Source organism: Vicugna pacos, chromosome 1 (assembly GCF_048564905.1).
Source record: "Vicugna pacos chromosome 1, VicPac4, whole genome shotgun sequence".
Taxonomy (NCBI): Eukaryota; Metazoa; Chordata; class Mammalia; order Artiodactyla; family Camelidae; genus Vicugna; species Vicugna pacos.
The window spans coordinates 64,150,124-64,171,049 of NC_132987.1; the positions used below are offsets into that span (position 1 = coordinate 64,150,124).

General features: G+C 49.3%; 1 protein-coding gene across 2 annotated transcripts in view; it reads left to right on the forward strand.

Annotated features, from left to right (window-relative positions):
- ITGB5 (integrin subunit beta 5) overlaps positions 1 to 20,926 on the forward strand; it is a 105,157-nt gene that overhangs the window by 62,482 nt on the left and 21,749 nt on the right. For both annotated transcript variants that reach the window (XM_072963927.1, XM_072963924.1), the window contains 2 exons: positions 4,105 to 4,239; positions 12,690 to 13,119. In XM_072963927.1, the coding sequence (XP_072820028.1) occupies positions 4,105 to 4,239; positions 12,690 to 13,119 (565 nt within the window). The remainder of the gene's footprint in view (positions 1 to 4,104; positions 4,240 to 12,689; positions 13,120 to 20,926) is intronic.

Sequence of the window (20,926 nt, forward strand, 5' to 3'; positions counted from 1 at the left end):
TTGAAACTCAGTTCTTAAAATGGGCGTGTCTGGATACTGTGCACAATGACTATTAAAAATCAGTGGAAAACTGAAACAGCTTTATTTAGAGGTAATTAACATACAATTCACTGTACAGATTTAAAGTGTATAGTTTGATAAGTTTTTATACTTCTACACACTTGTGAAACCATTACCACCACCAAGACCTTGAATGTGTCCTTTGCTCTAAAACGCTGGGACCCTTGGTAATTCCCTACTTCCGCCCTTCCCTTCAGCGGATATTTTAAAGACAGGTATTACATACAGAAATGTGAAAAGGCAAGGTATTCGGAGCAGAGCCTAGCTGGTGGCAGCCGTGCTGGGGATACGCTGGTGCTCGACATTGGTTAGTACGCGAGTCACTGGCTGCCGTCCTTTCTGGCAAATGGGAAGGCCCGGCCTGGGCCTTGGGCCCCTCGCGTCGCCTGCATCGGGGCCCGCCGGCGCCTGGGGTGCGGCGTGGACGTGCGTGCGCGCTTTGGCCGGCAGGGGGCCCTGCTCTTCCCCCAGCCGGGTCGGAGCACGGACCGGACTGTTGCGTTTCCCCGCCTCACCTCGCCGCCTCCGCAGTTTGCGGTGGATTTCACATGAGTCATGCAACGCGTGACTAAGTGTGGCGCTGACTTCGGCCTCCCCTGGAGCTGGCAGGCCGACTGGGGACATCCTGAAAGGATCGCAGTGGAGCCACGGAACAGAGGAAATGGCCGTGGCGTGGCTGTCGGCTGGGGAGGGAGCAAGACGGAAAGGGCACGGTTAATGGAACGCCTGGCAGAATCGAGTCTGTCGTACTCGACTTTCACGGGGTAAAATCTTGACTTCTACTGTTTTTCCTGCTGCGCCGAATTCTTCACTGTGGGAACTCAGCGGTGCGGAGCTTCGCCGCGCCGAGGGTGCCGGGGAGCACAGAGGTGGGGCGCTGGGTGCACACACACGACACCGGCCTTGTGTCACATTGAGAAAAAGGGGGCAGGACTCGGAGAGGAATCACGAGGGTCCCTTTTCAAAGGGAGAAAGAGCAGAATGAGCTGGAAACCATAGAGCTGCATGTAGAGGGTGACGTCAGAGGCCGTGGTGTGTGCCGCTTCTAGCCGAGCACATGTTTCTCTTTTTGTTGTTGCCATAAAGTCTGCTCCCACCCGCTCCACAGCTGGCCTGGCTTAAAGCGATTGCAGATGTGACCCAGCCTGACTGAGTATTCAGTAGTCTTCATAAACTAATGACATTTTTGACATTATCTCCTTGTCCTAGGATGAGAAGGAGTCATCTTCAGGGGCCGGTCTGATAGGAGTTCACTGAATTTCAGGAGTCACACATAAGTCTTCGTGCATCAGAATTGCGTTGGCTGTGGCTTTGATCCTCTACTGTATCTTGTACTTTATCCATTTATTCATTCATTTATTTGTCCAACAAATATACACTCCTGGTGTGGCAGGCACCATGCTACAAAAAATAATAAAGCAGTGAACAGAACACAGTTCTGCCCTCCAGGAAGGAGCTCACGATCTTTGAGGGGAGTCTGAGTCTCAACTGGGATATGACCTGACCACACTTTCTAAGGTCAGAGCCAGTTTCCGAATAAAGTGTCAAATCTGGTGATGACAGAGCGTCCTGCAAGGGGACCCAGAAGGCCTGATTCTGGTCCTGCCTGCCCCTGAGTAGCCCCAGATGTGGCCTTTTCTTTGGCCTCAGTTCCCGCTTCCGTAAGATGAGAAATTTGAACTGAGTCTCCACAGTTCCTACCACTGCTAACATCTTAAGAGTTTCTGATTCTAGAGACTATGTGGAGATCAGAAATAATACAGATATCAGATCGGAACACAAAACTTTAGGGTCCTATGACCAGAATAGAACATCAGATTCAGTTTCCATCTGTTACAGTCACCGGTTCGTTCAATCGGAGTCCCAGTCCCCAGTGCTCTTTCTCCCATGACGGGTTCCCCATTAACGCTTCCAGGAGGTGGCCTCAGCAGATCTTGATGGGAAGTGCTGATGCTTCCTCCCAAAGCCTTGTCTGGGAGCCACGTGGCCCTCATATTTCAGGAGACTGGTCCCCAGTAATTTTTAAATAGCTCCAGTCTACCTAACCCTTTTATGATACACTGTTTTGCCTCATCCTCATATACTTATTCACAATTAAACTATATAATTTCTAATTTATTTTGTCTTTCAAAAATAATTTAAGTTTCTTCCACTAGATCTGAGCCGCTGTGAAAACATCCACTCTTCCATCCCTCCATCCATCTATTCAACAAAAGCTTATGTTCAGTCCTGGAGAGAAATGTGATAGGGTCCTCAGAACTCACAGCTCAGTGGGGAAAACAGATCTGTAAATAACTAATCACATCCTGTAGGAGAGCTGTGTGTGTGGAGTCGTGCTGGCAGCCGGCTGCCAGTGGAGGCTGGCACTAACAAGAGGAAGTGGATTTAAGAGAGAGAGTATTTTTAGAGCTGTAGAAGAGCTTAGACAATTTGTTGCAAAGGGAGAGACTGTTTTTTGCAGAGTGTTTTCAACAGGCTGTTAATGTGTTGGGGAAACTGCATATTTAATTTAAGTTTAACGTGATGTGCTCAGCAAAAAGAAAGAAGAGAAACCCTACAAGAGCAGGAGGCACTTCTACCTGCTGATGTGTCCAATGCCCTGTTCCCTGGAATGCGGCTGAGAGGGGAGATGGGAGTGTGATGGGCCATCCGTTGATCTGGGGGTCTGTGTGTCCGTGTGTCTCTCGGAGTGTGTGCATTCTGCTATACTGAGTGCCTTTGGTGGAAAAAAATTCTTTTTGTAAGATATGTCCTTCATTTGGTCTCAGTCTCCAAAGTACCTCCTTAGAGATTTTCAATGGCAATTTTTTAAACTAACAGGCATACAGAAAATTGTACAGACTTTTCACAACTAAATACACCTAAGTATCGGGCCACCCAGGTCAAAAAACAGAGTATCACTAGCATCCGGAACCCCTATTATGTCCTCTTCTATTACTATCCTCCAAGAGTAACCGTTAGTTTTTTCATGTTTTTGAATTTCATATAAATAGAATCAAACAGTATATATGCCTTTTGCATCTGGTTTCTTTCAGGCCATGTGATAGGAAATTCATCTATGTCATGACATGTAGTCATATTTCATTCATTCTTGTACTGTATGATATTCTATGTGAACACACCATAACTGAAAAAAAAATATGTTGATAGGTGTTGGATAATTCCAGTTTCTAGCTGTTACAGACAGTGTTGCTGTAAACATTCTTATACATGTGTTCTGGTCAGTACACATCTCTGTTGGATATAATTCCAGCATGAATTGCTTGTCTGAGGTTGACCTGAGCATTAGTAGACACTGCCTATTGTTTTCCTCAGGGGTTGTACCAGATCACATTCCCACCTGCATGGAATGAGGGCCCCAGTGGTCCCAGCTCCTTTCCAACACTTGCTATGTTGAAGTCTTTCATTTTTTTCTATTCTGATGGGTAATTGTGGCTTGATTTTTATTTCATCCATCATCTTGAGAACATAATCCACACATAAGGTGGATTTCAGAATGTAGGTCAGAACTTACGAATGTGGACCTCATCTGATGGGGGATAAGTGTGAAGAATGAAAGGGTGGGTTCTTGGAGAAAGTGCCTGCTGAGCTGACGTGGTAGGGTGATAAAGAGCTAGCGGCGGGGGAGAGTCGAGAGAGGAGCAATTGAGCAAAGGAACGTTATCCAAGGCACATGCAAAGCTCCAATGCCTGGAGAGCACATGGCAAGATTTGAGGAGCTGAGGGTGGGGATGAGAGGTGACTGCAGAGACAAGCAGGTATAGAGCATCACCCCTGGAAGCAGAGGAGATTATCGTATGACACATGGACCATTAGAAATTCTCTGAGCTCACGGAGGGAGACCTCAGGCCAGGGCTAGCAAGACGGCATGTGGGTGTGGAGAGGAGGAAAGGGATGAGGGACGGGCAGTGAACCTAGCCCGCTGGCTCCTGCCTTGGCTTGAGTCCTGAGTTAGAGGAAGCCACGTGGGCATTGGAGAACCAGTATGGAGAGCATCTCGCTGCAGCCTTTACTAACTGGTTCTGGCTGCTTCTCTCTGTTCAGAGCATCCGGTCTAAAGTGGAGCTGTCCGTCTGGGATCAGCCTGAGGATCTTAATCTCTTCTTCACTGCTACCTGCCAGGATGGCGTCTCCTACCCTGGTCAGAGGAAGTGTGAAGGCCTAAAGATTGGGGACACGGTAAGTTCTTACCCCCTGTTCACTTATACTTAACATTGGTCATCATTCTTCAGCTTCTGAAAACTTTTGTGACTTATTAGAGTCCTTTGGGGGTTTGAATCTATCTTCCCACTCAGCGTGCCGGGGACTGTCCTAAACCTGCTCTGTGCTGTGTCTTCAGGAGGTAGGTGGACTTGTTAAGAAAGCTCTGGTCAATACACAGCCCTCTGAGTTGCCACGTAAGGCGTCTTCAGGTTGGCCCTGTGCCTTTGTTATTGTCTTTGGCAGGGATGAGATAGGGTAGGAGAGTGTCAGTGGGAATCTGAAAGACTCAACCTTCCTTCCTGGTTTTCTACAGCTTGCTCTGTGCCTTGGATAATCTGACTTTCACCTTTCCCTTCTGTAAAACATGAAGCAAGCTATCCACTTCTTCTGATTTGGAAGGGGTAGCTTTGTAGCAGTGGAAGCCACAGGCCCCTTGTCTGGATTAAGTGGATATAATGAAATGGTAGGGAAGAAACATTGTGTGTAAAGATGTGTACCTGTGTACCAAACCAAGGACTTGTGGGAGGGAGGAGGGTACATGGGTGATGAGAACAAAGATGAAACACCGGCTCAGGGGCAGGCAGAGTGGGGATGGAGAGTCACCTGCACATCTCCTAGAGGTTCCTGCTGCCAGAAGAGACTGTGAGCTCCACTCCTTACTTTGTTGACTCTTCCATTGCTCAGAAAATAGGAAGGCAGTGAGGAAAAGTTCTCTTCTGCAATTAAAACAATCTGGTTGGAACCAAAAGAACCATAAGGACCTTAAAAATACAAGACCTGGACTTCTAAGCTTTCCTAAGCACTAATGAATGCCAAGGTGGCTATAAGCAAACATACCCTGGATTCCCCGGAAACAGCTCAGAAAGCTGTAGGTGTGGCCGCATGACTGCTTACACTGCAGCCTGGTCTTCTGTGATTTCCTCACATTCTGTAATTGATTCTCTCCCTACAACCTCTGCCCAACTACCCTCCGCCCCTTTTACGACCCATAGGCACTCATTCTAAATCTTACAGTAGTGCCTTGTCCAAGCAAAGGGACCACTCAAAATGTGCGGTATCAAGGTTCAGGAAAATGAGGGACTGTAATGACTAGGTAACAAATCTTTTCCTAACACAGATTTTTTTTTTACAAGTTTCTTTTTGCTTAAAAGAAAAAAAAAAGAAAGATGGCCTAATCGAGTTGATAGATGACAGATGATTAAAAATTCAAAATGATTCATTGTTTATGGCTTTTAGCTCAGAAGTCACTCACAGAATAAGATGACAAGGCTATAATGAAACTCCTATTTGCATCTTCCTGTTTATGTGAATAATTTTTGGAGGGTGTGCTTCAATCTATACAAATAAAAAATAGGAATAGAATTGATGCTGATCCCTGTCTTACTTAGCGAAAAGTAAAATTTTCAGTATACACGAACTTTTTGGGTGGGGAAAGCCCCATCTCATTAAAATGCACTTCCAATAAACTTTTCTTTTTAATGCTTGTCAAATTTTGTGACATATTTATGTCGTTTTGATGAATTGCATGATTAATCAATCCAGATGACTTTTTTAAAAAGCATAAACTTGGTTTGAAGAGACAGCTATGAAAAATGGAGGGAGGCAGAAGCAGATTTTGTAGACCTGTGGATGGAATGTTTGGTGCAGTGGGTCAGGAAAGCTAAAGTGATGTGTGAAAAACACCCAAACAAGGAGCCCTTTACTTGGAGAAGTGGGTGCAACGGAAGAGAGGAGGATACGCAGCACGCACACCAGGTGCCTGGGTTTCAGGGAGTCCCTTGACAATTTTAATGACATCCTTATGCGAAGGCAAGTAGTGTGGATTGAGGACAGCACAGCCAGGTAGATGCGTAGCTGAGAAAACTTGCTTTCTAAGAGCGTTGATGACATCAGCTGGGGGAAGAGTTGACTGAGGTTCCAAATGTCTCCTGTTCCTGTTTATTACTCACTTGAGCTGAACTCGCGCGGAAGACCTGCTTGTCAAAGATGGGAAGGTCATAAAGCTGAGGAAAAGAGGTCATCCTGTAAAACAGGAAACCCAAGAGTTAAGAACGTTTTTCAAAGCTGAGCTGAGTTGAAGCAATCAGGATTAGTATCTTGCATTTATAGTCTGGAGGGAACCTGGTTTGATAGTAGCTTTTAGGAAAAAGATCTGGCAGATTCTAATTCTCAAAGGGTCAGTGTGAGTAAGCAATGTTGCTTAAAAAAAATTATGCCAATTGAGGCTGCATTAATGGAAGTATTTTTTAGTATTTTGAAACCCCAGAGATGATGGCTTCACTCTTCTTCATGTGGGTCAGACTGCATCTTCAGTTCTAGGTTCAGTTCTTTTTTTTAAAGGCCAGCCACAAGCAACCATCAGGATGAGTTGTCTAGAAACTAGGAAGATCAAGGGAACTGGTGTTTGTTGATAATAACAGCATAAAGCCAATTCTTTTTGGATGCAGGGAACGGAAACCCATTTATGCTACCTTAAGCAAAAGGAAAATTGGTATAAGAACGTTGGGTCGCTTGTGGACCGAAGAGGGAGATGCACTTAGTCTTGGGAAAACCTGGAAAGTAACTGGACGATGAGTTAGCTCCATGTTCCTCACCTAGTTCTTTGCAAGAAAGATAGTTATGCATGTTGACAGATGAGAAAAACTGAGGCACAAAGAATTTAATTAATTGCCCAAGGTGCCACAGCCAGTAAGTAGCAAAGTGAAAGCTGAAAGTCAGGGCTTTCTGGCTGTGACGCCAGCACCGCATGCCCCCTCTCCCTGGCCTCCTGCTGCCCACGGTTCTGTTCATCATACCTGTTTCAGAGGGCTCACCTCAGAGCAAAGTACAGTAACAGGGAGCAGGCCTCCAGCGGGGAGCACAGAGTATCGGGTGCCGTTGTGCGCCTCCCCACATATGATGCACACCCCTGTGGCTCAGTGCTGCCCAGCATCCTGAGATTTGGGGATGTGCTGACCTGTCTTAAGATCACCCACGGCTGGTGGTGGACTCAACTCAGCCCAAACCGAGTCCTCTCCTTGCCTCCTGACCATGGAGGGAATGACACAGGCCATTTCATGGGAATTGATAATGTGCCCCATGCTGCACCGGGGCTTTGCTGCCAGGTCCTCCGCTGCCCGCAGCATCCGTGTCAGGTAGACGTCCCCATTTTCTGTGAGGAAGACCGAGGCTCCAAGGGGAGCCTGAGAGACTTGCTGGAAGTCTGGCTGCTGGTGAGCCACATGCTCCAGGAGTCAGATCCGCAACCACTGATGCCAGAGTCCATGTTTTTTTCCTTTTACCTCATGCACTTTGGCAGTAAAGACTTCAGAGAAGTGCAGAGTGGTATCGTTGCCACTTGTGGAGGGACACTCCAGTGCGTAAGATTTAATTTTTTGCTAGGAGACCTCGGAAAAATAGGGACAACATCCAGAATACAGGAAAAAATTTTAAGTGGCATTGCTTCGCGAAAGTGAAAAATCGCAGATGTATTTGGATGATGTATAGATTTTAAAAGAGAAGGAAGAACGGTGCTTCTCTCATGCCTTTGACACACTTCCACACGAGTAGGCAGGCAGGAGCCTCCCTTGGGCTCTGAGGGGCTGTGACCCTGTTGAGACAGAGTGGCCTAAAGGCAGGCCTCCCATGCTGGCTCCTGGTTTCCTTGCTCTGTCCACGGGCTACTGTCACATGACCCCCGGCTCCCCAGCCAGGGCCAATGGAGACAGGTCGGCACAGAGCTGTGGCCGTTTGCCTGTCACAACCACATGGTGCTGCTCACCAGGCCACAAGAGGCGAGCTCTTTGAGGGCCCTGGAGGCAGTGGGGTGGGGTAGAACCCAGGGCAAAATAAAACTGTGGTGTTCTTGTTCAAAAATAAAGAATTTCAAGATGACAATAGCAGAGCATTAAACTAAGCACAGGCCCTTCTTTCTGAGTATGGGCACTGTGTGCCCAGGCACTTGCCCGCTGAGCTGGCCCCGGAGGGGCTCTTGGGGGGCTGTCCTTCAGCCCCCTTTGTGCTGAAGGGGAGATGTACTTCTGTCCTTTCTCTCAGGCTGAACTTTCTCCAAAGAGTTGACAGTTGGACCTTGGCAGTCAGGTTTGTTACTGAGTGTGCAGGCATTTCCGTCTTGACATTTTGTCCCAGGGACAAATCTGGTGGAGAAAATATATGTGCAGAGGAGTCAACCCCAGGGAGTGGGGTGCAGTGATAGCAGCCGGGCCTGGTGCTGCAGGAGCCCCAGGGAAGAAGGGCCCTGCATCACAGAGGGGTGCTGTCGAGCTGAGGCTCAGTTTTCCAGACACAGAAATAGGGTGGGGAGGCCCCGTTAGCGCACATGGCATGTGCAGAGCAGTGGCTGAGTCCAGGAGAAGGTGAAAGCATTGCCCTGCTGCGGGGGGGATGCAGCTGCGGGGTGGTTTGGGGATTGAGAGGAGAGAGGGGCTGGGGCTGGGCTGCAGAGGCAGGATTGGGCCACACGGTAGGATGTACTTGCCAGGCTACGTGTCCGGCTGCTGTTTGACAGGCAGGTCTGTTCTTTAGTACCACAAGTGAGGAGGGTGGGGCGAGTCCAGAAATGGCGAGGAGGGCAGGCAGGAGTCGAGAGCACAGCAGAAGGGCCAGGGGCTCCGGGGGCATCATCTGGAGAAGAGGATTAGGCAGGCAACGTGTAACTGTCGCCAGGGGTGTCTCAGGGTCTGGCCTCTGGAGAAGGACATGGCCCACAGGGTGGGGGAGCCTTGGGACAGCTGGGCTCAAGTTGCATCTGAGCAGGTCTCACTTCTGTGTAACGAGAGCTTCCTGCAGGGGTGGGGGTGGGGAGGCCGGGGCTCCGTGGTCACTTCTAACCAGTGGTTCTGTGACTGTCCTGTGTTCTCTGGATTAAGAGATCTGTCCAGACAAGAAGCTGGAGAGGTGGTAGGAGGTGAGGGACAAGGTTGTCCTCAGACAAATAGTCCTTAAATGAAACCCTGAAGTCCCAAATCCAATGATTTCCATTTTTTTCTCTAATTGCCCTCCCAACACCAACCAGGCGCTGACTGAGTGGGCCTGGCCACTGCGAGTCAGTTTTCTCATGAACCAGCTTTGACGAATCAGTATGCAAGTGGCCGGCTATGCGGCCAGCACTCACGCCCAGTACAAAGGACCCAGTGAGCCCTGTCATGGGCTTCCCACAGCGTCCCCCTCTCCTGTCCCCTCCTTTGGGGCTCTCTACCCCATGCCCATGTCCAGCACTTTGTTTCAGTGCTCTCCTAGGGGACTTGGCATCTGTGCAGCCCTGGGTTTGGTGGGTATGGGTGGGGGCTGGGCAGCCCCTTTGAAAGGGTGGGTCAGTCCAGCAGCCCTGCGGGGGAACCAGGAGCATCTCAATGAGGTTGGAATAACAGGACTGAGCAGGAGGGAGGGCTGCTTTGTCTGTGACCTTGCTCTGGAATCTCCGAGTGGGAGAATGGAAAGTCTCTGGGAACTAAAAAGTCCACAGTCGTCAGGGAAGAGAAGCCTCATTCCAGCCGCCTGACAGTCTCTCTGGATTCTTTCCTGATCCCTTAGGGAGATGGACTCTGAAGGGAGGGGTAGCAGAACAGATTTACTGGCTGTTCCCGAAGTGCTTTTTATAGCATTCCTGTGCCTGGCAGGACCTGAGACCCAGTGGCGAAATGGAGCCGTTCTCTGGTTATCAGGCGGCCTGCTGTGTGCTAGGCTGTGTGGGGCCCGAGAGCTAGGACCTCGGTTAGACCAAAGCTTTGGCTGAGGAAGGCCGCTGGGACCTGCTTGAAAGCTGGGTCCTCCTCACTCCCTCAGCCAGGCAGACAGTGAGTGAGCCTCTCTGAATCCTCAGTGATAGGCTCCAGCACTGGTTCTGGGCAGCCCCAGCATCTCCACTTACTCCTCAGCAGACCCAGACACGTGGGCAAGACCCAGGAGATTTAATTATCTCTTGCTCCTTGATCCCTTATGAGGCAAGTTTTCCCGGGGCAAGGTTATGCTCACAGATGGACAGTCCCCACAGTCTTGCAATAATTAAATGCTTTTGCCTCGTGGTCTAGGTTATTTGCAATTTATCCCACTTCTGACCCCCATATGCCCTTGCTGGGCAGGACTTCCCATTTAACAAGTCCAGCAAACTTGTTCCTGTGGGAAGTAGTAGCCTTGAGCAAGTCATGGCTTCTCTCTGAGCCTCCAAGGGAGGGATGTTCACCTCCACATTCTTGATGGCCCCATGAATTGGGTGGCCCCGGTCAGGTGCAGCCCCCCACCCCCCTCATCCTTCCCATCTGCAGGCTCAGATCATCCCCAGCCCGAGACAGGAAGATTTTAGGGAGCTTCTGGTCACCACCTGGGGGGGCTCCATCTAGTAGTCCATGCAGTGAGCTGGGCCCCTCCCTCTGTACCCAGATCCGGACACTGGGTATCTTCCTCGTTCCCTGTTTCTAGGAGGTGACATGCCAAAGGAGAACACAGACCCAGTCCCCCCACCCCCAGCTCTGTGACCAGCACTAAGATCCCCGAGCCACCAACCCCATTTTCTCTCTAGTAAATGAGGATGTTTCCTCTAGGGCGGATAAATGAGATGCTCGTAGAAATGCCCAGCACAGTGTCTGGTGTGTGTAGTACCTGGCACCTGGCAACCATTAGTGTTTGTTGTCCTTAGGCAGATTTTAGTGCCCCAAATGGGTCCCCATCTTGTTTCCTTCCCTGGAGAGCTCACCTGTACCTCAGGGCCTTAGAACTTGGTCTTGAACTTGCTTTCGTCAATCTCTCCCTTTGCTTCCTCCCACTCACCACATGGACATAAGTCCCAAGTGTCTGCACTGGCTTGGTTCTCCCAGTGTCCTCTGACCCTGGCCCCTGGTCACCGTCCTCAGCTCACCTGTCCAACAGCATCTCCTGGGATGCTCTCCTGCTAGTGCTGACTCCTGGCTGTCTTGTTGAGTCCCCAGAGCCATGGCTTGCTGCCAAGCAGTGCTCTCTCCAGGACCTAGAGAGCTGGGGCTGTCCTGTGCAGTCTCACACACTCCTGCTCTCCCCTGAGGGGTCCCTAGATGTCACAGATCTGAGGAGAGGCCTTTTAGAATTAGTACAGTGATAAAAATCTGTAGAACATTTAGAAAAACAAATTTTGGATATTTTCCAAAAATATACATTATTACCTAAAGGGCACCCAGTAAAGCAGGTTATTTATGACTTTTTAAAAATCAGCTTTATTCCAACCCAAGTAGTAGAACTGACAGTAAAAATCGCTAAAAGTGGGTCCTAACTTGCTTTGCACTTTAGAATATTCTGAGGAGCCTTTTGAAAAAGGCATCTGGACCAGAGGCGATGATTTGGTTTCTGGAGTGGGCCCAGGTCTCTGTCCATTCAGGGAAGGAAGCACTTCAGGATGGCATTTGGCCAGGGCGTGCCAGCCACCTGTGTGTGGATTTGCACGGTGCCCTGCTTGGAGGGCAGTGCTGGGTGATCCTTACTGCACAGAGGGAGGAGGAGAGCTGGAGGAGCTGTGCTCCACTTCCTGGGAGAATCGCTGTAAGCAATGTTCTTGCTTTCCTCGCATCCCAGCCATGTGGGCAGCTAACAGGCATCTTTCCTACATCACCATCTGCCAGCGAGGTCCACTTGCTGTCTGTTTCCATGACAACCCATGAGCGGCTCAGGAGTTAGCAACACTTCTTTACTTGCTCTGTTTAATAGGAAAAAGTCTGTCCACTTCTGTGGTAATGACTCTTCTTCGACAGCCTCAGGGCCATGGGCTGATGGTAAAAGATGCAGCTGGGAGGACCACTCAGAGAGGAACTGGGGCAGAGGGAAGCTCAGGTGTGTCTGTGCGGGAACAGTTATGCTGGGAGGGACCTAGGAGTCATTTTGTCCCTTTCCAGCAGGGGAGGAAACACCTCGACAGGGGCAGGCAGCTGCCAGGGCCCTCGGCCCCAGTGCCCCATAAGTTCAGAGAGCACGTCTAGCCTGGCACAGAGGAGGTACCTGGTAAATACTTGTTGTGTATTTTGTTGACATTCAAAATGGAGAGGGGAGAGGATAGGATAGAAGTGGGGGGAAAAGAAAAAAGCAGAGGAAAAGAACCATGTAAACTTGAGTGAATCCGTCTACCTTTCTGTGGAAGGAAGCCCTTTTGGAGGTGTGAAGATTAAAAGAGATAATGATCAAAATTAAAAGAGATAATGACTAAAAAATGATCGGAAGAACCAGGCATGATGCCTGTCAAACGCTGGCGTCCTGAAGACACCCTTCCCGGGTAAAGTGAAGCGCTTGCTGACTCTGGGGCCCCTTCCTGCTCGGGCTTCCCGGGCGCTCCTCCCTGAGGGTGGGGAGGGGCTGGATTTGGCCCCAGCTCTTCACTGAGGACCTCGGAGGAACTGTGCTTGGGGTGAATCCCTGAGTGGCTGGAGACACACCGTGGTCACAATGTCCTCTCTCTTTCTCGTGCCCAGGCGTCCTTCGAGGTGTCGGTGGAGGCCCGGAGCTGCCCGGGCAAACACACGCAGCACACGTTCACCCTGCGGCCCGTGGGATTCCGGGACAGCCTGGAGGTGGGGGTCACCTACAACTGCAGGTGCAGCTGCAGCGAGGTGCTGGAGCCCGACAGCGCCAGGTGCAGCGGGAACGGGACTTACGTCTGCGGCCTGTGTGAGTGCAACCCCAGCTACTTGGGCACCAGGTGCGAGTGCCAGGAAGGGGAGAGCCAGAGCGGGTACCAGAACCTGTGCCGCGAAGCGGAGGGCAAGCCCCTGTGCAGCGGGCGTGGGCAGTGCAGCTGCAACCAGTGCTCCTGCTTTGAGAGCGAGTTCGGCAAGATCTACGGGCCCTTCTGTGAGTGCGACAACTTCTCCTGTGCCAGGAACAAAGGCATCCTCTGCTCAGGTAGGCGCCCCCACAAGCCCTTATTCTCTGAGTCAGGCACAGGCCTGGGTGCCCTTAGGACATCCCCAAAGCATGCCTTTTGCTTACTGCCATGGTCCTCTTGGGAGAAGACGAGGACACTCCTTGGGGGTGGGGCCAGCACGTTGAGTACAAAAGCAGGAGAGGGCACTGCCACGTGACTGCACTCTCGGAGTTGGAGGAGTCTGCTGCGGGTCATCCAGGACTTGCGCACAGCACTCCTGACAGGTAGACCATCAGCCTCTTCTTGATTGCCTCTGGGGACAGGGATGGCTGTTCCCTTGATTGACATCCCGTTCATCTCCTACTGCTGCTGTGACAAGTTACCACAAACTTAGTGGCTTAAAACAACAGATTTATTCTGTTACAGTTCTGGAAGTCAGAAGTCTGAAAGGGATGTTATTTGGCTAAAATCTAGGACTTGGCAGTCTGCATTCCTTCTAGAAGCTCTAAGCGGGGAGAATCTGTTCAGTGGCCCTTCCCAGCTTCTAGAAGCCATCTACTTTCCTTGGCTTGCAGAACCTTCCTCTGTTTTCAAAGCCAGCAGTGTAGCATCCTCATTTCTTTTTCTGACCTTTCAACAAACCTCTGCTCTGTTGTCACATATCTTTCTCTGATGCTCCTGCCTCCCCCTTATAAGGAGCCTTGTGATAGCGTTGGATCCACAAGGATGATCCAGGCGAGTCTCCCCATCTCAGAATCCTTAATCGCATCTGCAGTCCTTTTTACTGTGTAAAGTAACCCTGATACAGGTTCCAGGAAGGAGCCCGTGGATATCTTTGAGGCCCGTCATTCTGCATCCCACAACATGATTTGAAAGTTTCCTTTTATGTTGTACAGAAAATTGTTTCTCAGTCACTTCCCGCTCAGGGTTCACATTTTAGGCCCCCTCTTACACATGACGACCTGTCAAATGTCCAAAAAGATCTTGTTTCTCTCTTCTCTGTTCCCATCCAGGCTGCACACCGGGTCTCTTCCTTCCCCGAGGCTCTACCTTGTTAAGTGTGCTTCTTAGGTCCAGGCAACTTATGTGCCGTCTGGATAACAAGGACTCAGCCCAGACGTCGGCTAAACGTTTGCTTCCTGTACCCTGGACATTCCACTTCCATTAGCACATCCTAACAAAGCTCACTTTTCTTTTTCTTTTCTGTTGAGCAGTCATGTCGTACTACTGAGCTTGGTTTTAACTTGACTACCAAAAGTTGAAGATTTTTAATATTTTGAACAAACTTTAGCTATTGTGTCATGTTTGAGCACGTAAATCTTTGAATCGAAGCACAGGACTTGACATGGATTCCAGTTAAATTACATTTTGGCAGTCCCCATTCTGGGAGTTGCATTCCGATGAGATACTGTGAAATTGTGTCTCAGAAGGGTCATTCTCTCCAACACCATGCCACCTGCACATGGGTCATGCAGAACAATTTTAGGCAGGATTGTAGTGTCTTCTACCGCCGTGTAGTCCATTGTGTATTCTGTGTGTATTCTGTTGTTTCCAGAATTCCTTCCTTGAGAGTTGTCTTCCAGTTGTAAAGTGTTGATTTAAAAGGAGCTTAGAATATAGCAGGGAAGAAAAAGCACAAACGTGAAGCAAATCAGAGCGTATGAACAGTCTGCCGTTGTGGGAGGAGTACCATCCCTCCACGGGAGAAATAAGTGCCCGGGGCTGCACAGATGAGGGTGAGCGAGTGGGGCCTCCTGGGGCCAACTGCACCGTGAGACAAGTTCGAGTCCACCCACGGGTGCAGCGGCAGCAGCACATTCAACATTGGAATTGCTCCGGAACGTGCAGGACATGGGAATGTCATAGAAGAGTCACCTGGGGGCGGAGTTAAGATTTGACGTGCTGAACAGGCAACAGGGATCTGCCCTTTCTGATGGGTTGGATGGTTCTGTCTGGATTCACAGAGAAAGTGCTTAGGATCAGGCTGGCCTGGGTCTAAAGCCAACACCACCACGTGCTGCTTGTGTCACTCTGGGCATAGAGCTGCTGTGAGCAGTAAGAGAATGTGTCTAGGGCAACGAGCACATTGCCTTTCTGACCGCTGGCTGCCTTTACGAGTCAGTACCGTGCACCTGTGGGAGCTGTAGCTGCTGCCCAGCGTGCAGGCGGGGCCACCTTCCCTGTGAATCGCCCGGCTTTGCTGAGGACTTCCAGCATGGCGGGATGGATGGACTTCCCAGTCCCATTAGCAGCCTCCATAAATGCTCCAAGAAGCCTGGCTGTGTCTATAATTAGCTTTCAGTGGTGGATTTAAAAAATAAAACAAAACAGATTGGCAAATATCACAGAACTCCCTCCTTTCCCGTCAGGAACCAAAAATAATCCTCTGACGTGTCTTCGTCCGGAAGGCTACCTGAGTCCGTGTTGCCTGGGGACTGGGGCTGCTAGGTCGGGCAACGTGCAGATCCTGTCCCCACGGTTTAAATATCAGCCTACTGCCTGGGTTGTCTTGGACTTTGGGTTTTCCTGTCTCTAAAAATGGCCCAACACTCCTTGTTTCTGCAAAATTTTGAGAATTGAAGATGTAGACAGAGGATCTGGCATGGTATTTGGCAGGAAGCAAGACCCAGCAAGTGGTAGGTGCCTCCCCCCCACCTCAGATGCTACATTCCTCTGAATACAGCAGAGAGCCTGGAAGTGCGGGGCCCAGAGGGTGGTACATGAGGTGCGAGCAGCCTTAGTGGGGAAAACTGGTCATTTGGAAACCAGAGTATTCTGTAGCTGAGTGAATATACACAGCTGTTTGTTCAACCCTCAGAACCCACAGTTCTCCTGAGTTAGGCTTGCATTTCAGACTTCTGCCTGACCCCAGTGCCCTCTCTCCTCCCAGTACTCTGTCCAGCCCTGTGGTACTGGGAGACTCTCATGTGTCCCAGGGTGGAGAAACAGGAGGTCCGAGAGGCCTTTGAGGCCCCTCCATGTGCAGTACTTCGAGTCACTAACTCCTAGGGATTGCTGAGCTGGGGTGTCTTGTGTTCCCCCATTGGAAAATTTGAAAAATACAGGGGAGTCGGTGGATGTGTGGTCAGTCTGTGCTGTCTGCCTCCTTCTTAGCGACCAGGATTAATTTGGACCATCTGGAAAACCAGACAAGGTACTCCTTTCCCCTCACTGGTTCACATGCATCCCTTCCAAAGCTGTGTCCTCAGTCAAGAGGACGACTCCAGCTAGCTGGCCGGTTACTCTTAGGTCTAGAAAGCTCTGAAGAGAGAAATTGTTCATCATTCCATCACTCATACTTTTAGAGGTTAGTATCTTTCCTTTTTGGTTTTTTCTAAGAGTATGTGTGTGTCCGTACACAGTTTTGTATCTTTTTTCACATAATATTATCTCCTAAGAAGCACTTAGGCTATAATTCAAGAAGCTGAATTACTTGAATACATCACGGATTGGAACATTTGACTGTCTTTCTTTCCACCGCATCCCCGATTAGCCTTCTCCTCCCCTTTACTTTGAAAGCAATGACTAGTTGAAATGTGGCGCTGTTCAAGTCCTCCTGGAGACAGTAGTTTCTGGAATGAGGTCGTGGTGTGCTCATCCAGAAAGGACGTACAGCCGAGCCCGGCTCCAGGCAGGACCATCGCGCCGGTGCAGCTCCCAGCCTTGGTTCGTCATCTCGCAAACACTCCAGCTTGTTCAGGAGGGAGGCGGCGTGAGCGGGTGGGCGAGGGGCTCGCCCCCAGTTCCTTGCCCCCGCGGTGAGCTTGGGCTCCCCCTCCGGAATTGTGCCCACTGATTTAGAGCTCTCGGATTGCTGTTACATTTGGGGTTTTTGTGGGAGAGAAGTCTTATTTCTCAACAACCGCTCTGGTCTTGAAGCTGCTGACTCAGAGGCTCACAGGCAGCTGACTTCAGCATTCTCTCAGTCTTTCTCGGGCCGTTCCCCTGCGACCTGGCCCATGCAGACTGTGCGGTTGGGGTCCATCTTTAGACGGGGGCTGAGGTGGAGCCAGGGCCAGAGCCGGTGGGGACGTTCTAGAGAAGCTCCTGCCACTTGTCTCTGGTCTCTCTGCCTGTTCAAGGCTTCTTGTCCTCACCCCCACCGAGACAGGACAGGTTTGTTATGTGATAGGTTGTAAAAGTTAGTAGTGAAGCAAATCAGACTAAGGTCTGGAAGCAACTGAGTAACCTGGAGATGGCTTTTGTGACACACTGTCACGGGAATGGGGGGGCAGCCAGGACTGCTGGGTCCCCCTCTGGTTTCCAGAGGCAGCGTAGCCTAGAGGACGGCTCTGCCCACAGACGCTCCCCGTGTGTACAGAGGGAGGCGGGGGCTGTTGGGGGGTTTCTGCTCTTTTGAGTCTCGTGAAGTGTTGACCTTTCGGAATCCCTCTGCTAACAGCACACGAGAAGTCGGACGTGGTCTGTGTAGTTGTTTTCAATGTAACTAAAGATTAGTGCTGAGACTTTGTTGTTCTTTGTTGGTTTCTGCACACAAACAGTGCGTTTCCTGGGATTTGAGTTACTCCATTATGGTAAACTGTTGAAATCAGTCCCAACCCTGATGCTTTCCGCAGTCTCTGTACTTAAAATGTCTGGGGTACATGGAATAATTTGCTAGTAGTCAGCCTCCTTCTTGGGTTGCATATATTGAGAAAATTTGTATCAAATAGGATATAGCATTTTGAACAGAACACTTTTGGTCTTGTGATTTTGAGATCCCAAAGGTACATCTAAGTAAGGTCATATATTTTACTTCATCTAATAAGTTATTTGGCCAGTTTATCCATATATATATATAGCCATATGTATATATTTATCCATATATATATGCATCTCCTTTAAAACATGGCAGGCAATTAGAGATCAAAGGGCATCTGCAGTTTCCTCCCAGATGTAAAAAAATGGACAGTGACACTAGTGACATCATTCCTGGTGGCCAGAGCCAGCATCCAAACACAGATTCCTGGACTGGGCTGACGGCTTCCAGAAGGCTTCCCAAGGTTACGTTAAACTTCTCCTGTTAAAAGTGCCTCTGACATTAGGGCCTAATTCTAGACTTCTGGATTCTTGCCAAATGAACCCCCTCCCATGCAACAGTTACCTAGTTATGTTTATAAAAGTACTTCTCAGCCTATTTGTACTGTTTTCTTCAGAAATGTAGTTTTCACTCTCAGAATATGTATCGTGGTGGCCCCTTCTGGGGCCATGCTCATACGCTACCTCCTGTCACTGCATCACAGTTTGCATATTTCATAAATGACTTGTTTTAGGACCATCTTGAATGTGGCCCCATGACAGAGGCCTCCCAAAATACCTTTTGAATGAGCCAAGATTTGACAGGTAATTTCCCAAGGAAAAAGAGCCCTCTTGGTGGGATTGTTACCACTGTGTGCCTCAGGTGGGAGAGCCTGGAAAACTCTTCATGCATATTAACTCGTTTCATGTATATTAACCTCTGCTCAGTTTCTTGATGGTTCCCTGGATGCTATTTGCAAATACAAGGATGCAAAAAATATATATCTTCTAGAGCAAGGGCTCCTCTCCCTCAAAGGAATAACCTGCACAGCAGTTTTCTTTATCTGTTATTACATAAATCTTCATTATGGACATGACAGCAAAGGCCAAGAGAGGCATATTTCATTTTGGAGTACCCAGAATATGGTGGCTATGAGAATAGAACTTGTTACAGTATTCTTCAGTAACTATGATTATAAGGAATGATATACTGTAATTAGTAAAGATACTTCCACAGAGGGCCATTTACCAGGATGCGAGGCCAGTGCATGTTCAAATCTAGATTCTAGAACTGGCACTGCCCCCTTTCTGCCTCTGTGACCTTGGACCCTTCACTCACCCTCTCTGATGGATGTTCTCATCTGTCAGATACCCAGAGGGTTGTAGTGAGCAGCAAGCAGGACAGCAGCTGTAAAGCTCCTTAGATGCTGCCTCCCCACCCGGGCTGTTGAGTAAATGTAAGTAGCTGGCTGCGCCCTCCCTACGTTCCCAGAGGAACATTTTCTTTCCCGAAGATAAGCATCAGAGACATTCATGGCATCAGAAGAGGCTGGTTTCAGAAGTTCTCAACAGGCATCCATCTCACGGTCAGGAATCCTCTAAGAATTCCATCTGTATCCAGGGATTGCTCAGTTCATTTGAAAGGCAACGAGGTCCCAAAATTTAGGGCTTAGTCATGTAATAAGACAGGGCACCTTTTAGATTGGCTGCATGAACCAGGTGAGCTGGGCCGCTCGGTCTGGCATCATCCAGCCTCTTGCAGCCTGTGGTTGGAGAAAGGTCTTTGGAAAACCTGTAGCATAGTAAGTATCTGACCTTCGTGCTGCTATAGATACCAAAACAGCGATCTCTCACTGGGATTCGTTTTGTTTTAGGTAGGGTGCTGCATTCAGCTCATTCAAGAGCTCGTTGAGCATTCCTCATGTGCCGTGTGCTGTATGGGGTGCCAGGGGTGCAGAGTTGGAGTTGCTCACGGCACTGAGTTTCTAAATGTTTGTTGTCCCGAGAATTTTCCACTCCTCAGAAACTTTCTGGGACTGAGGAATAAGGATAATGAACCATGTAAGCTTCTACCTTCATCATCCAGACTTAGTGAGACCTTGAAAGATGGGAGGGAGTGTTGGGGAGCCGTTTTGAGAGCCTGCCTGGTTCCATGCTCTGAACTCAGCTCTGGGAATGCAGTTTTCTTACTGCCCGTGCTCCCTACTCACATTCTGATTCCAGAAGCAGCTTAAGCAGCAGGTCACAGTGACTGTGAAAAATGGAATAATCTGAGTGTTGGATCTCGTGTCCCCACTCTTGTCTCTCTCCTTAGAAGGGGAAGTGTGCCGACAGGAGACCCGGTGATGAGGCCTCTGCCCACGCCCAGGCCTCTTGAGGCCTGGTCCTTAAGGTCATGAAGTTTGGCTTGTGAAGGAAATAATGGAACTTAAAAAGCAAAGGAAAGTCTTAGGAACACCGTGAGCATGCCGAAGACGAGATCTCAGTCATGTATAGAGTTGGGTGGTATTAGCTTTTCCATATTACAGGACAACACGATAGAATGTTGTCTATTCTTAGTTAACATGAAGCCATGAGGACCTCTGGTGACTGAAATAGTTGTCCTTAAGGCTTCTTGGGCGTTGAGCTGTCACTTAGTTTTGGAAACTGTGACATAACTGATTATAGGACTCTGCTGCTCAGTGCCTTGGCGGGGTGGGGCAGGATTGGATGGAGCCCTGTTTTCCTTTGGGATAAGTGTTCCTGACTGTCAGAACACTGACCTAAGAGCTCCACCCAGATCCAAATGCTCCCTGGTGTCTGGAATTTGCTCTGAATGAGTTCAACCTGCCAGAAGTTTTGCTTCTTGTTAATGAAAGGAACTGGGTTCTGCTTGTCCAACGTGCATCGAAATCAGTCTACTGACACTGGGTTGTGATGAAGGAAAGTACAGCGTTTATTGCAGGCCAAGCAAGGAGAATAGGCAGCTTGTGCTCAAAAGACTCGAACTCTCCGATGGCCTTCGGGGAAGGGTTTTCACAGGCAACACTGGGGTGAGGGCTGCATAATCTGATCAGCTCATGGACATTCTTCTGATTGGCTGGTGGTGAGGTAACAGGGTGATATTTGGGGAAATCTCAATTATCAATTTTCTGCCTCCAGCTGCTCTGGGGTCTAAGGTCTGGGGACTACCGGTGGGTCAGCAAGCATTCAACTTCTTCAACTTGGTGGGGGTTTTAGTTTCTGCAAAACAACTCAAGGATATAGCTCAGGATGTTATCTGTAGCCCTTGAGGAGATGCTAAAGGCTCTTGACTTTGTTTTATGACTAAACTATTATTATTTTGTC